General features: G+C 47.0%; 1 protein-coding gene across 1 annotated transcript in view; it reads right to left on the bottom strand.

The window, feature by feature from the left end:
* The window catches only part of DNAH17 (dynein axonemal heavy chain 17), a 15,539,113-nt gene that overhangs the window by 13,589,127 nt on the left and 1,934,207 nt on the right, over window positions 1–15,779 (bottom strand). Inside the window, exon 10 of the mRNA XM_086931082.1 lies at window positions 5,903–6,070. Coding sequence (XP_086787208.1) covers window positions 5,903–6,070 — 168 coding nt within the window. The remainder of the gene's footprint in view (window positions 1–5,902; window positions 6,071–15,779) is intronic.

Genomic DNA, 15,779 nt, shown 5'->3' with positions numbered 1-15,779 from the left:
CGTGGTCTGTTGGTTTGGGTGCGCTGCCTAGGGCGGGGGGCCACCAGGAGTCGTCCCAAGCGGCAGGTGAGGATCCCAGGATGAGGACTTCCGTCTTATCTGAGTTCAGTTTCAGGCGGCTGTTCTTCATCCATTCGGCTACCTCTTTCATCCCTTCGTGAAGGTTGCCTCTGGCGGAGGCGGGGTCGTTGGTAAGGGAGAGGATCAGCTGGGTGTCGTCGGCGTAGGAGATGATGTTGAGGTTGTGCTGGCGTGCGATGTCTGCGAGGAGACTCATGTAGATGTTGAAGAGGGTTGGACTGAGCGAGGAGCCTTGAGGGACGCCGCAGATGACTTCGGTGGCTTCTGATCTGAACGGAGGGAGGCGGACTCTCTGTGTCCTTCCGGCGAGGAAGGAGATGATCCACTCCAGTGCCTTCTCCTGGACTCCGACGTTGCTGAGGCGTTGTACTAGGGTACGATGGCAGACAGTGTCGAAGGCCGCGGAGAGGTCGAGGAGGATGAGGGCCGCGGTTTCTCCGTTGTCGACCAGCGCTCGGATGTCATCGGTGACTGCGATCAGGGCGGTCTCGGTGCTGTGGTTGGCCCGGAAGCCAGACTGCGAGGGGTCGAGGGATCCGTTTGTCTCGAGGAAGGCGGCCAGCTGCTTGTTGACGGTCTTCTCGATGTCTTTTGCAGGAAACGGGAGCAGCGAGATGGGGCGGTAGTTTTTGAGGTCGGTGGGGTCAGCCGATGGCTTCTTGAGTAGAGCGCTGAGTTCGGCGTGCTTCCAGCTCTCCGGGAAGGTAGCAGTGTCGAAGGAGGTGTTGATGATGTCCCGCAGATGGGGTGCGATGATAGCGTCGGCCCTGTTGAAGACGTGGTGAGGGCAGGGGTCGGTCGGAGATCCGGAGTGGATGGAGTTCATCGTGCGGACGGTGTTTTCGGTGCTGATCGGAGTCCAGGCGCAGAGGGTGGTGGTGGGGGGCGGTGGTTCGGTCGTGGTGATCGTCGGTTGAGTGCTGAAGCTGTTGTGTATGTCCGCGATCTTGTTGTGGAAGTAGGAGGCGAGGGAGTTGCAGAGGTCTTGCGAAGGGGTGATGTCGTTGTTTCCGGCGTTGGGGTTGGAGAGCTCTTTGACGATGTTGAAGAGTTCCTTGCTGTTGTGGGCGTTGTTATCCAGTCGTTCCTTGAATGCAGTTTTCTTGGTGGCGCGGATGAGTTGGTGGTGTTTTCGGGTGGCGAGCTTGAGGGCAGTCATGTTGTCCGGTGTTGGGTCTCTGCGCCAGGTTCTCTTGAGGGCTCGGCAGTTCTTCTTGGAGCTCTTGAGTTCGTCGGTGAACCATGGGGCTTTCTTGCTACCGGGTCTGCTGGGCGGGGTCCTCAGGGGGGCGAGCTCGTCTGCGCAGTCGCTGATCCACTTCGTGAGGTTGGTGGCCGCCTGGCTAGGGTTCGTTTTGCTGGTGAGAGGGTTCATGCTCAGGGAGGACGCGAGCTGGTCGGCTGTGATCTTGTTCCAGTTCCTGCGTGCAGCCTGTTGCTGGTGGTGGTGGATCGTGGTCCTTGCGAAGCTGAAGTGGACGCAGCTGTGGTCCGTCCAGTGGAGTCCGGTGGCGTGGCTGAAGGCGATGTCCTTGCTGGATGAGAAGACTGGGTCGAGTGTGTGTCCGGCGTAGTGGGTGGTGGTGGTCACCAGTTGCTTGAGTCCCAGGTTGGCGAGGTTGTCCAGCAGGGTGGTGGTGCTGCGGTCATTGTTGTTCTCCAGGTGGAAGTTGAGGTCCCCTAGGAGGATGTAGTCAGCGGAGCAGAGGGCGTGTGGGCTGATGAAGTCGGCCATGTCTTCGCTGAATTGTGTGCGTTGTCCAGGGGGTCTGTAGATGAGGGTGCCTCTGAGGGTGGTCTTGGGGTTGATGTGGACTTGGAAGTGCAGGTGCTCGGCGGTTGCGAGGGTGTCATCGGTGTTGGTCGTGATGCGGATGGTGTTCCTGTGGACGATGGCGATGCCTCCTCCGGTGTGGTTGATGCGGTCCCTTCGGATGATCTTGTAGCCGTCTGGGATGGCGATGGCGATGTCAGGCGCTGAGGAGGCGTTCATCCATGTTTCCGTGAAGAAGGCGACGTCTGGGGCTGTGGTGTCGAGCAGGTTCCAGATCTCGATGGCGTGCCTGTGGACGGAGCGGGTGTTGAGCAGGATGCATTTCAGGTGGCTGCTGCTGTTGCTCGTCTTGGTTGGTGTAGGTGTAGTGCAGGTCCGGAGGCAGGTGAACTTGCAGGAGTTGCAGCAGAAGGGTCCGTGGGTGCGTTTCGGGGTGGCTCTGTAGCAGCCCGGGACTCTGCCGGCGCTGAGTGCGTTGAGGGTGGCGGCGTCGTACGTCCGGCGAGTGGGCTGGGGTCTGCGGGGGCCAGGGGTCCTGGCGCTGGGCGTGGTCCAGGTGCGGACGGGCGCAGACGGGCTTACCTTTGGCGCACCTTCGGAGCTCAGTCGGCGCTCCCGCTGCGCGCGTCCGCTGCGCGGTCGCTCTGGGGGTGTCATAAATCTGTAGCCGGGAGGGCGGGTCAGCTGGGAGGCGGGAGCGGGGCGGCCAATGGGCTGGAGGTGGGCGAGGCCGCAGGGAGGCAGCGGCGGGAATCGGCGATGACGGGCGGCTCAGCGGCGGCTGGGTCGCTCAGGCAGGCAGGCAGACAGGAAGGCGTTTGGCAGCAGGAGGGGTGACCCGGCCTCGTAGAAGGCACAGTGGTCACTCCAGAAACGCCAGCAGCGCCTTCCTTAAATCTGTAGCCGGGAGGGCGGGTCAGCTGGGAGGCGGGAGCGGGGCGGCCAATGGGCTGGAGGTGGGCGGGGCCGTAGGGAGGCAGCGGCGGGAATCGGCGATGACGGGCGGCTCAGCGGCGGCTGGGTCGCTCAGGCAGGCAGGCAGGCAGACAGGAAGGCATTTGGCAGTAGGAGGGGTGACCCGGCCTCTGTAGAATACCAGCCTCAGGGAATAGGCTCCGAAAGCTGCAGAGGGGCCCAGCTCATGCATGGGCACCCTCTTACACAAAAAACAAGCACTCTGCCTTCAGGTTCAAAAACAAGTTTATTTAGACAATTGTCCATAAAACATTCTAAAAAGTACACATTAATTAAAACCTTAAAATGAGCCCCTCTCCTCACCACCCCATCCCCGTTTCATTTCATTTTTCACTCTGCCGTCAGGATTGATAAGGCCTGCCATAGGAGTGACTGATACGTTTACATGTGTCAGTGATTAAAGGTAGATATAGGTAACCTATATCTAGTAAGGGGTGCATGCACCACCTTACCCAGGCTGCAGTAGCAGTCCTGCTGTGTCATTTTGGAAGGCTTCCCAGGGTTGGTATAATACATGCTTCAGCCCCTGGTAGGCCTCTGGGGTACCTATGCCCTTAGTACCTGGTGTACCATATACTAGGGACTCACAAGGGTACCCCAGTAACCAAACTGAAGTGTACCTAAAGTACATGCAATCATTTAAGAGAGGAAGCAGCTACGCTGGGGTCCTGGATAGCAGGGCACCAGCCAGACTAAAGTCGAAAAACAGTGAAACACCAGCAAAAAGTGGGGGCAACCATAGTAAGCAGATCCTACTCTCTTACATGCATAAATAAAGTATTGTCTATCAGAGATCCCATAATCCAGTTGCAAGGCAGTGAAAGGGTGTAGCTGGCCATTACTGGAGAGTTCCCAGAACCTGATAGTCTCCTCGACGTCAATCTCTCTGTGTGCTTCGACATTGTATGGCGTGACTTCGAATGCCTGGAGCCCATAGACCTCGCCTTAGACATTGAGCGTGAAAGAGACCTCAACGATGAGGGATTGGACTGAGAAATCTTTCTCAACGTCGATCTTTCGCTCGACGTTGACCGCCTGATAGCAGTCAGTGAAGTCCAGAGCGGGACACTTCTCGTCATCGACGGAGATCGCCGTCTCGACGTCGAATGACATTTGGTATATTTCACCCTTGGTCTCGATGTCGAATGCCTCGCCGCTGGATCTAGCCTTCAACGTCCAATGCCACCTGGATGCCGACGAGGGTGATGAGTGTCTAGCCTCAGGTGATGAGGCGTGTCTCAACGTCGATATTCGCCTGGTTGATGTCGACAAAGATGTGCGATTCGATGCCGATCGCCGGTGACCCAGCGACGGAGGAGCCTGCCTCGGCGTTAAACACCGAGTAGACGGCAACGACGGAGACCTGCCTCTCGACGTTGGGCAAGCCCGTACCAACGGAAAGCGACTCCTCGACGCCGGGTTGACGACGGCAGAGGATTCGACGCACCTGCAATCTTCGTCGACGACCGATGTTCTTTCGATGGCGAGCCCGGCGTTGATGGTCTTCTCGTCACCGTTTTCGTTGCAGATGAAATGATTTGAGGACATGAGCCCAACGCCGAAGGAGAGCATACTGGAATCTTACTCCTAGATGGAGTGGAGGCTCTCTCTTTCCTCTTCTTCATCGGAGACCCGCCTCTAGAAGGTGATTTTCTCTTCTCCGCCAGCCCATAGAGACAAATCCTCTCTCTGTCCTTCAGAGTTCTCTTGGACAGCAGCTGGTAATGCTGGCAGGTTTTAGGATCATGATCAGAAGGCAGGCATAAAATACAGACAGGATGGGAGTCTGTTTTAGCCTTCTTCTTGCCACAGGAAGGGCAAGGGTAAAAAAGAGAGGGCATTTTTGACAAAAAAACAATGCTCAACTCTCTAAAAAACAGTAGAGAAATACTCCAACACCAAAAAGACGTTGAAGTAAAAGGGTTTTAACTCAAAGATAGAAGTATTTTCTGACAGAAATCAGAAAAAAAGATGAGCTGAAGTAACCAGGGTCCTGACAGAAGGAGCCAGAAAGAACTGATCTAACTGTCACCCCTGAGGCATGATGGGAAGCTAGGGGTCATGGCTGCCTTAATGGCACAGAGCCAGTTTATTCTGAGTGTTTCGGTGGGTTAGATTTTCAGCTTTCTACACTTAATGGTTCTACAATGCAGCCCATGTGCTGACAATGCTTTTCATTCTTCATTGCAGGGTTAATATTTCTGCCTCATAATAAAGCAGTTTTCAAAGGGTTTATTTTCTCCCTGCTTTATTGGAATGTATTTATGTGCAAAAGAATTTACTTGCAAACATTGTTCAGCATGTCTATGGAAGGCTATGTTGTGTGTTTTTATATATATATGGATATATATATTTATAAAGAGCCACATATATGGTTTTCACATATATGTGAGGGGTTTCCGGGGTCCCGCACGTGGGCGGGAATATTCATGTGCTTATGACTATTGATGAGGATCCCCTGGAAGAGAACCACCAATACCACCACCACCAATACCACCCCATCAATACCACCACCACCAATACCACCACCACCAATTCCATCACCACCAATACCACCACCAACAATACCACCACCAATACCTCCACCACTAATACCACCAATACCGCCACCACCACCAATACCACCACCAGCAGAAGAAGATGAGGAGTTTGAGGAGCAGACATTGAAGTGCAGGCTCAAAACAGAGGAAGATGTACAGTAGATTGTTGCATCTGGAAATGCCATACAGTATCCCTGATTGTGGCTGAAACCGTTTTATAGTCCGGCAACAATATTAAATAACCAACTCTTTTATCAGTTGTGATTCTGACAGAAATAGGACCATCATCCTTGTGGCTACTGGTATATTTAATCTGGAAATAATGCACACATTTGTCAATATTACTGACAAAACCCTCCTTGATTTGCTCTAAATTTGACTGGAGAATAATTCAAAATGAAATCAATGGGACTTCAGATGGTTTAGCTGTGTTACAGAACACACATAAAATATTTAAGTTGCACCATAGCCCCACCAGACAGAACAGAACAAGAGGTTCAATCATTTTACTACAATTTATTTTAATACCCACCTGTTGGCCTGGATCTAAAGGGTCATATTTGCAATCTGCAAAAATCACAAGTAATTCGAGGAATTCTTCATAAATTTGATTCACTAAACTTCCTAGGGCTTTTCCTCTCACTCCACCCATTTCAATTTTCTCCAGCTTCAGAAATTCAACAGCTGTGAAATATAACTCCTGTTCAACAAAAAAAGTTGATTTAAATTACAAATAGGATGGTACCATTTAGTTTCAGAGTTTGTGTTAGTAATAAGCGCAGATGCAAGATCCAGTTGATGGGCCTGATTCACAAAATTAAACTGAGACCAAAGTCTAACTTTATAACTTCTGGTATTCACAAGGGGCATTTATGAGTAGTTAAGTTAGACTTTTGTCTCAGATAAACTTACCTTTTGGTCTTAAGTTGAACTGAGACCAAAACTGAGATGAAAGTCTAACAATATAACTTTCGGTATTCACAAAGGGTATTTTTGAGTAGTCAAGTTAGACTTTTGTCTCAATTTTGGTCTCAGTTGAACTTAAGACCAAAAGTTAGACTTTCGTCTCAGTTTACCTTTCTGAATCGGAACCAATGACTTTAAAGAAGATTTGGATCCTGGAGGCCCACTGTCTATCTGGGTGCCAAAAGCCATCTACCCTGTCATCCAGGCCAGACTGCTGCCTAACAAATTAGGAAATCACCGCTTCATCTGTGGTGATCTCTGTCCTTCACAAGAGCTACTGCCATGGAGGGTCCTGTGAAGGCACACAAGATTAGCTCATGTCTGCCATATCTGTAATGTATGTGCAGCAATGTTTTTTGTTTTTCAGAAACAAACTCCCAAATCAGAAGTTTTTGTTTGAAAAACAAAAATAATGAAAATAATGGACCACGCACTGCAAGCTTTGTCCAAGGATGTGAGGGGTATTATTTTTTTCTTTTTGGTGGTACGGAGAAACATGAATTGACATAGTCAATAGATCTCACCTATACAAGAGCTATTGACTTTGGTAATGCGTTTTTGCCATGTTATACACCAGTATGGCTTCTGTTCATCATGGCCAAAAGTTAGTGGCATGGAGGGTTGCAGAGTGGAGTGGGGAAGTAGATTGTCCTAGAGTGGATTTGTTGGAGCAGAGTGTTGTGGAGTGGTGATTAGGTAGTAGAGTCTTGTAGTGTTGAGTAGAGAGGAGCAGAGTTCAGTTCAGTGGCTGAGAGTGTCGTAGAGTGCAGTGTCATGGAGTGGGTTGGAATAGGGGAGAGTGGGTAGGAGTGGATTTAGGTAGAGGGGTGGATTGGATTGGAGTAGAGTGGGACAGATTTAATTAGGGTAGAGTGGGGTGGATTGAATGGAGTGGGTTGGACTGGCCGGACTGAATGGGTGGAATGAACTGAAGTGGATGTAAATGGGGTGACTGGTTTGGATTGGGGTGGGGCGGATTGGCGTCGGTGGATGAGATTGGATTGGGGTGGGAGGAAGGAATTGGAGTGATACTACTAGGGTGTGATGGATTGGGGTGGGGTGAATTTGGGTGGATTAGATTGGACTGGATTAGACTGGAGTGGGTGAATTGTATTGGAGTAGGGTGGATTGGAATCACTGGATTGCAGTGGGGTGCATTGGGCTGGAGTGGAGTAGTTGGACTAGAGTGGGCTGGTTTGGATTTCAGTGGGTGTTTTAGGTTGGGCTGGACGTTAGTGGGGTGGATTTGATTGGAATGAGGTGGATTGGAATGGGGTGGAATTAGACTGGGGAGGGGTTGGACTAGGGTGAGGTAAACTGCTCTGGGTGGGGTAGGGTGGACTGGGTTGTGGCGGGTGGGTTGGAATGGATTGAGGTGGCTTAGTCTGGGGAGGGGTGGATTGGAGTGGGGTAGATTGGATTGGATAGGAGAGGGTTTTTTTTGGGAGTGGGATGAATTGGACTGGACTGAAATTGATGACGTTGATTGTAGTGGATTGTACTGGAATGGAGTGTGGTAGGCTGGATTGAAGTGGGGTAGATTAGAGGTGTGTTGGACTGGTATGGGTGGAATGGTGTGCAGTGGAGTGTGGTGAATTGGGACAGATTGGGTGGATTGGATTTGAGTGGGGCGGATTGGAGCGGGGATTGTTTTAGATTGGAGCGAAGCAGAGTGCTTTGGATTGGAGTGGGGCAGATTGTTTTGGATTGAAGTGGAGTAGATTGGAATGGAATAGATTGAGTGTTCTGGATTGGCATGGAGTAGAATGGAGTGGGGCAGACTGAAGTGGGGTTGATTGTTTTGTTTGGAGTAGGGCAGACTGGAGTAAAGCAGATTGTTTAGGATTGAGTGGGGCAGATTGGAGTGAGGCAGATTGTTTTGGATTTGAGTGGGCAGACTGTTTTGGATTGGGCAATATTTCAGCATCTTCACCAATAAAAGTCCTTTGTTACAACTGCACTCATACCTAAGAGTCAGCCTTGTTCATAACTTGCAGGCCCATAACAGGCAATATTAGCTATAAAACAAGCAATTTGAGGAAAAGGCAGCAACAAATACAAGGACCACTTGGGAATCTAAAACAGGTCACTCCGAGAAGAAATGGTGTCTGTGGTAATAACATCCAAACCAACAGCAGAAATTTGAAAGTACCAACAGAACAAATGAGCTGCCCACATCACGCGTATGTATACAATGAATTATGAACTTTGACCTGCATGTGTACCTCTAACCCAGAAGTAAATCTTTGATCAGGAAGCCAATCAGATTAAAAAACTGACAGTTGTGGTTTAAACAAATATGTAGTTGAGATTATTTGTGTAAAAATTACTTTTCTGTTGTCGTTGTGTTGCAATGGAAAGTTGTGGTATCTTGTTGTGCTTGCTCCCATGCCAATGTGGGGATGGAACATAAAAACCTGAATTAGGAATGTTGGGAGGTGGTAGAATGATGCAGGGTACCCGCAGTCAGCGGTGGTGGTGTGGTGGTGAGCCTCAGCAAGGCCTACCAGTGCAAGGGGTTCTCCCTTCTCTGCACAGAGTCCTCAGGCCAATAGGAAGAAGTTGGCACAGAAACTTGAATAGAAAAGACAGAGTTTATTAAACCTCATGAGGTGGAACTACATTCACACAGCACCCTTCATTAATGCATGAAGTAGCACACTGAATAGAAGGAGTTTGGTCCTTTTATACCCACACTAAGGGCTCAAATGAAGGCGTTACAAGTACAGAATGCTGGTTGTAAGTACATATAAGGTCATACAGAAAGTGTACAAGCAACAAGTCCGAGGAGCTAACAGTTAGCTAATTCTGGTGGACACATCCTGACAGTTACAAGTTGAGGACAGCTGTAAGCTCAACTGAGCATGTGCGAAGCAGAAGAGGCTAAATATATCTCGTCTCTAGGCAGATTTCAAGAGCAGTCAACAGGGAGGTAGGACAGAGCACATGGCAAACAAAATGGCTGCCAGAAATACAAAATGGATTCCGCAAAATGGACAAGATAGTCTCTAAATACAAGATGTCTTCTGCTGATGCTTAACCTAATCACTGCTAAATTATAACAGACGACCCTTTCAGCATTATCTGAAGACATTCGATTATCTGGGGTAATCTAGATATGCATCCTGTACATTGATGCTCATCATCTCAGCTATTTCTTTATTTAACATTTGCTGTGCTTTTATATCTGCAATATTTCTTTTGGCAGGTGTACAAGCAGTGATGCACATGGAGCAAAGCATAGGACCACATTGTATACAAGTGCGCATGTAAATAGTATCACCAGTAGTATACATAGAATAGTCAGTAGCTGCCAGCCCCAAGTAGCAAAGAGTGTCTATATCCAGTTTGAAAATGTCCATGTACCAGTCTCTGTGTGAATTTCTGCAGCAATCTTATCCAGGTTTGAGATTGCATCATATACTGAAGGTGAGTGATCATGTATAAACACACAACAACTACTACCGATGATGCGACATGCACCACCTCGATCAGCCAAAATCACGTCTAACACCATCCTATTTGGAGAGCTATAATCCTCGCAATTTGTAGTTCCTCTGTAATGTTCCCAAGTGGCATAGCTGTTTGATTGGTAACAGCTTCCTCAACACGAGTTAATCGCCTTATCTTTTTGCTATTCAATGCAGCAGCCACAAAGAATAACAAACCCAAATTGAAATCGACATATTGTTGCAAAGTGGTATCTGTCTGGTCAACTTCATCTAAACTTATTGTTTGTTTATATCTATTTTTGGAAATGTCCTTATACAACTTTAAATTCAGGTGATATGATGGAGGGGCCAAGAACACAGGAGGTAACAAAAATGATATGAAACATACCCCAGACCACCCAACAGGTAATTGATAGTATCCTTTATTACCACATACAAAATAAGTATTATGTGAAGACGTAAAACTGCTTTAATTAGCACCTAATAGTCAATGTCAAAATACATTCACTCCGTCCTACTGGAATTTTCCCAACACTACTTATACACAGTTCTGCTTTAGCTCTGGTCACAGAAATTACAAAACGTCCATTGTGAAGACATGTGGTGTTGAAATATTGTCCGGTTGGTATTCTTCCCATTCCCATGTAGTCCCTTTAGCTTGAGGATAACCATCTTCATCTTGATAGCATACTTTATTCAGACGAAAGATAATTCCTCCTACTGAAGGCTTTCCGAAAGCAAACAAAAGAGCATACCAAGCACGACAAGAACCATCATGGGAAAATGGTAGAGGAATAAAAGGTGTTCCTCCTTTCTTTTGGTGTGCAGGTATCATTCCACACACCCAACAGTTGGTAGCATTTGTAGCATTGCATTGTGTGTATAATGTAAAATCTTGATGAATGTGATTTTAAGTAGGATTGTCGATGTTTCTGCTCATGGTAGGGAAGTGTAAAATAGTGATGTTCCACTGAAGCTGGAGTAGTGGCAACAAGAAGCTGTTGATCAGGAGCCACTTTCTCAACAAACAAGGTGATTATCGCCATAACCACCAGATCAACAACAAACCCAACAACACAAATTATTCTTTTGTTATTCATTTCAGCAACAGTGATAATTGATCTTTCTGAAATTCATTGAAAACAATCGTTGGAGCTCTTAATCCTTGGGCAGCCACTGATTTCTTCACCACAGGCCAAGACGGGTAACACTACACTAACGCAAGGCTGATGCCCCCCCCTTGCCACATCGGCTCTCTGTTTCACTAACCCAGGGTGGTAGCTCAACCAGTCTTTTTCAACACTGCAGATTCTTTCCTCGGTCTCAAGTGGTATCGCAATGCTCCAGGAATCGTGTGGTCCGGGAAGACTTCCGCAGATTCGTGAGGTGAGATAGCTTGACCTTTCTCCATCTCCAGAATCTCTCGATGGTCGGTCAGCACAGCAGGTTCCACCAAGGCAGGCGACACATGCTTACAGTGTGTGCTATGGACCCAGTTCTTCTTATTCATCACTCGAACTGCTGTCCTTGTCGCAAGGAGCACCTGCTCTGGTCCTCGCCACCTCGACTCCAAGCTGTTTGATCTGTCGAAGACCTTTACCATCACGTGTTCGCCAGGATGGAGTTCATGGGCCTCACCTGTAGATCTGTAAGGAAGAGCTTCTAGAACCTGTTGATGAATAGAGATCAAACTGTCGGTTAACTGTGCCAAATAATCATTCATCAAAACACAAGGAACATCATGTATGGGGCGTGGCTTAGGAACTCCCCAAATATTCATTGGTCTCCCAAAGACCACTTCGTACGGGGTGAGACCAGATCGTGAATGTGGCACAGATCTTATGGACAACAATGCCAAGGGTAATGCATCTGGCCACTTCAAAGACGTGGAAGCCAGTATTTTCGCCAACTTCAATTTTAAAGTAGTGTTGTACCTCTCCACTAATCCTGCTGATTGTGGGTGGAAGACTGTATGGAATTTCTGTTTGATCCCTAATCCTTAGGACATGCTCAACAACTTGCCGAATAAAATGAGGTCTATTGTCACTCCACAAAATAGGGAAAAACTCCTTTTGAAGCACCTTTGCTGTGGTGAGAGCAGTATTATCCTTTGTAGGGTATGCCTCTATCCAATTGCTGAAGTCACATACCACCACTAGGACTTATTTCAGATTATTGCAGCGTTCAAGTTGGATGTAATCCATCTGCAAAACTTCAAAAGGTGCGGTTGGTGTAGAAAACCCTCCTGTAGGAGTCTGTGTCCCTTTTCCAGGATTATACTGCCAACAGATCAAACAGGACTGTACTACTCTTTTAGCTGTGCTGGCAATTTCAGGATGCTCCCAAACTTGCACAAGTAATTTAGTTATTGCTAGAGTTCCAAAATGTGCCAGTCCATGTGCCATTTAAACCATAGGTTGTAAGTAGGCTGCAGGTAATTTCCATTTATTCATTTCTTTGTTACGCCAACAGCCCTCATCGTCTAACATTCCTTCTTTAGACCATTGCTCAAGCTCTTCCACAGAGGCAGATCTCTGTATATCCAATACTTCCTCTCTAGCGTCATGCCAACGCTCAGCTTGAGACTTCACTACGTACATGGATGTAGTGCTTCGCTGCATCGCAGTCTCACGAGCTACGCGATCTGCAAAGGCATTGCCTTGTCCTATTTTGTCAATGATTTTCTTGTGTGCGCTACACTTTATAATAGCAACTTTCTTCGGGTATGTAAGTGCAGTTAAGAGATTATGCACTAATTTTCCGTGCATTATCTGCATCCCGTGGGATGTAAGAAAGCCTCTTTCCTTCCAGAGTAGGCCAAAATCATGAACCACTCCAAAAGCATAGCGGCTATCTGTGTAAACGTTCACACACAAATCAGTGCTAAGTTCACCCGCTCGTGTCAAAGCTATTAGTTCAGGTGCTTGAGCCGACTTCTGAGGTATGCAAGCTATTTCCACTACTGTCTCAAGCGTGGTAATTGCATAAGCAGCTGAAGTTGTGCCATCTGGTAACTTCAGACAGGACCCATCAACCCACAGTTCCCCATCTACATCTGGAAGGGGCGTATCTTGCAAATCGATGCAACCCTTTGTCTGTTCCTCAGTAAGGGATATACAATCGTGAGGCTCCTTTGACTGAGACTGAGTCGCAGGATATGACAACAAAGTGGCTGGGTTCAATGTTGCGCACCTCTTCAAGGTAATATGAGGTGCTAACAGTGTCAATTCGTATCCTGTCAAACGAGCACTAGTTAAGTGTTGTGTCTTAGTCTGATTCAAAAGGGCATCTACTGCATTGGGTACTAGTACCAACAGGTTGTGTGACAAAATTATCCCTTCACTCTGACGTATGGACACAGCTGTCGCTGCAACTGAACGGAAGCATCCAGGCAACGCACGAGCAACAGGATCAAGAACTGCTGAAAAATATGCACAAGGGTGCTGCTTATCACCGTGTGTCTGTACTAAAACTGACAATGCACACCCATCTTTCTCGTGTAGATAGAGTGTAAAGGTTTTCGTATAATCTGGTGTACCTAACACTGGTGCAGAGCAAAGAGCTTGTCTTAACTGACGAAAAGCATTTTGGCATTCATCTGTCCATGGAAGGGGGATCAGAGTGTTTTTAGTCAAAAGCGCTAGCAGGGGTTTAACAATGTGTGAAAAACCCATTATCCATTGCCTACAAAACGAAGTCAAACCAATGAATGCACGGACATCTTTCTGTGTGGAAGGTACTGGGGTGTCTAAAATTGCTTGCTGGTGTCAATGCATGGCCCTCCTTAGACAGAAGGTGACCTAAGTAGGTTACCTTCAGTCTACAATATTGCAATTTCTTTCGTGATACTTTATGATGGTGTGTTGCAAGAAAAGAAAGCAAAGACAAAGTACATTTTTCACACTGCTCAGGCATATCAGCTGCCAACAAGATGTCATCAACATATTGTATGAGAGCCACTCCTTCAGACAAAGTAAAGGAATTGAGTGGTCGTTTTAAGGCTTGACTATAAATACTCGGACTCGCAGTGTACCCTTGAGGAACTCTCCAAAATCTGTATGATCGATTATTCAGAGTAAAACCGAACAAATATTGGCTATCAGGATGAATAGGAATTGAGAAGAAAGCATTCTTCAAATCGATTACAGAAAATGTAGTTGCTGTAGGAGGGAGCAGTGTAAGTAATGTCGTTATGTCAGAAACCAAAGGGTACTGCGGTACTACAAACTTGTTGACTTCTCTTAAATCAATGATGAATCTATAAATCCTGGTGTCAGTATCTTTTTTCAAAATGGGAAGAATCGGACTATTGCAACATTGTAAGGAACTTCTTCCACAACCCCCACTTTAATCAAATCATGAACAATACGTGTAAGTGCTTCTTCTCCTTCTTTAGAAATGTTATACTGAGGCAGTCTTGGCAAAGAAGCACCCTCCTTGACACTAATATGCACTGGCAGAATAACCATTTGCCCTACATCAGTGTCTGAAGTAGCCCACAAAGTACTAGGGAGTGAAGCTAATACAATGTCCTCTTTAATAATACAGGATCTCTCAATCACAGGGTAGTTGTCATTCAAAATAACCTGTACTCCTTCCGGAGAACATCGTATCGTAGCCCTGAAATATTCAAGCATATCAAGACCCACAATATTGTCTGGTGTGTTCAGAGAAAGCAAAAACGGACATGGAGCAGTAAACTTATCAACATGGAATGCAAGTGGTTGTGACAATGGGCTAAGGGAAGGTGTTCAATCGAACCCTATCGTTGTAATGGTTAAGCCAGACAGAGGAGCCCTGGGAACCAGTTGTTTAGACAAGGCGCTGCGAGTAGCTCCTGTATCAACCAGAAACTGATCAGTAGAACCCAAAACATGTGCTGTAACATAGGGACCCGTCTGACCTGCTGGAACTTCAACTGTTTCCTTACCCCATCCTAGGCAATCCTATGCATAAGCAGAATCTTGTAAATCAGATGGCACATAGTCGGACATTTGATATTGGTTCCTTTTATCAAAAGTGTTAAACCCATTATGCCCACGTGTATTTGCCTCAGACCTAGCGCAATCATTTGTGCTTCCTCTAGGCCCTGAATATCCTGAGCGATTTCTCAATTGTCCCCGACCACGTGGACACTGCTGAGCACGCAGTACTGGAAATCAGAAAGCCAATGTCCAAATTTCTTGCAGTACGCACACTGATCAACAGACAAATTTGAACGAGTATAAGAAGGAAAAGACGAACCATAAGATCCACGTCCGCCTCTATCATTACCTCTAGAAGGTGGGCCATAAGCTTGAGCTAACATAACCTTGGTTTTCAACTCTTTAGACTTTTTATCCTCATTACTTTTAGCTTCTAATTCTTGTCGCTCATAATACTGAGCCATAGTTAGGAGAGAAACTGGAGAAGAGGTAGTCCATGAACTTTCACTCGCCTTTAGGCGACTAGCTATTCCTGGCAAAAGGTTTGCGACATATATATCGATATCGACAAACAGATGCCTACCCGTGTCATCTGTCAATGACTGGCCACTAAAATCGTGGAATGCCTCCTCAAAGCGGGTAAAGAAATCGGAAACGATTCGTCTGCCGTTTGCTTACACAACGCTAATACAGTCCAATCTATCTTTTTAGGGGGAATAATCATCTTTAACTTAACTAATATAGCTGCCGGAAGATTTAAAATTAACTGACACGGTTTCTGTGCAGGTTCTCTATCTTCATCTAACTGCTCTAAATCTTTCCACAATGCTCCAAATGTTGCACGATCATCAGCTTTACGCACCGTTCTCCACATATCAGGCGGTAATATTAGTCCAAAAAAACGAATCAATATCAGGCAAAGTCATAGTACAAGAGCTAACGGCACCCTCAACTTCCTCATAAAAGGCTGCTGGATTCTTTTGCGGGTCAGGCAATGCATTTTTAAGGGCCATAACATCTGCTCTATTCCAAGGAGTGTAAATCCAATTATAAATAACATATCCTT

The sequence above is a fragment of the Lissotriton vulgaris genome, chromosome 7 (genome assembly GCF_964263255.1).
Source record: "Lissotriton vulgaris chromosome 7, aLisVul1.2, whole genome shotgun sequence".
Classification (NCBI taxonomy): Eukaryota; Metazoa; Chordata; class Amphibia; order Caudata; family Salamandridae; genus Lissotriton; species Lissotriton vulgaris.
The sequence above is the reverse complement of the archived record's forward strand: the minus strand, read 5'-3'. Positions and strand labels throughout refer to the sequence as shown.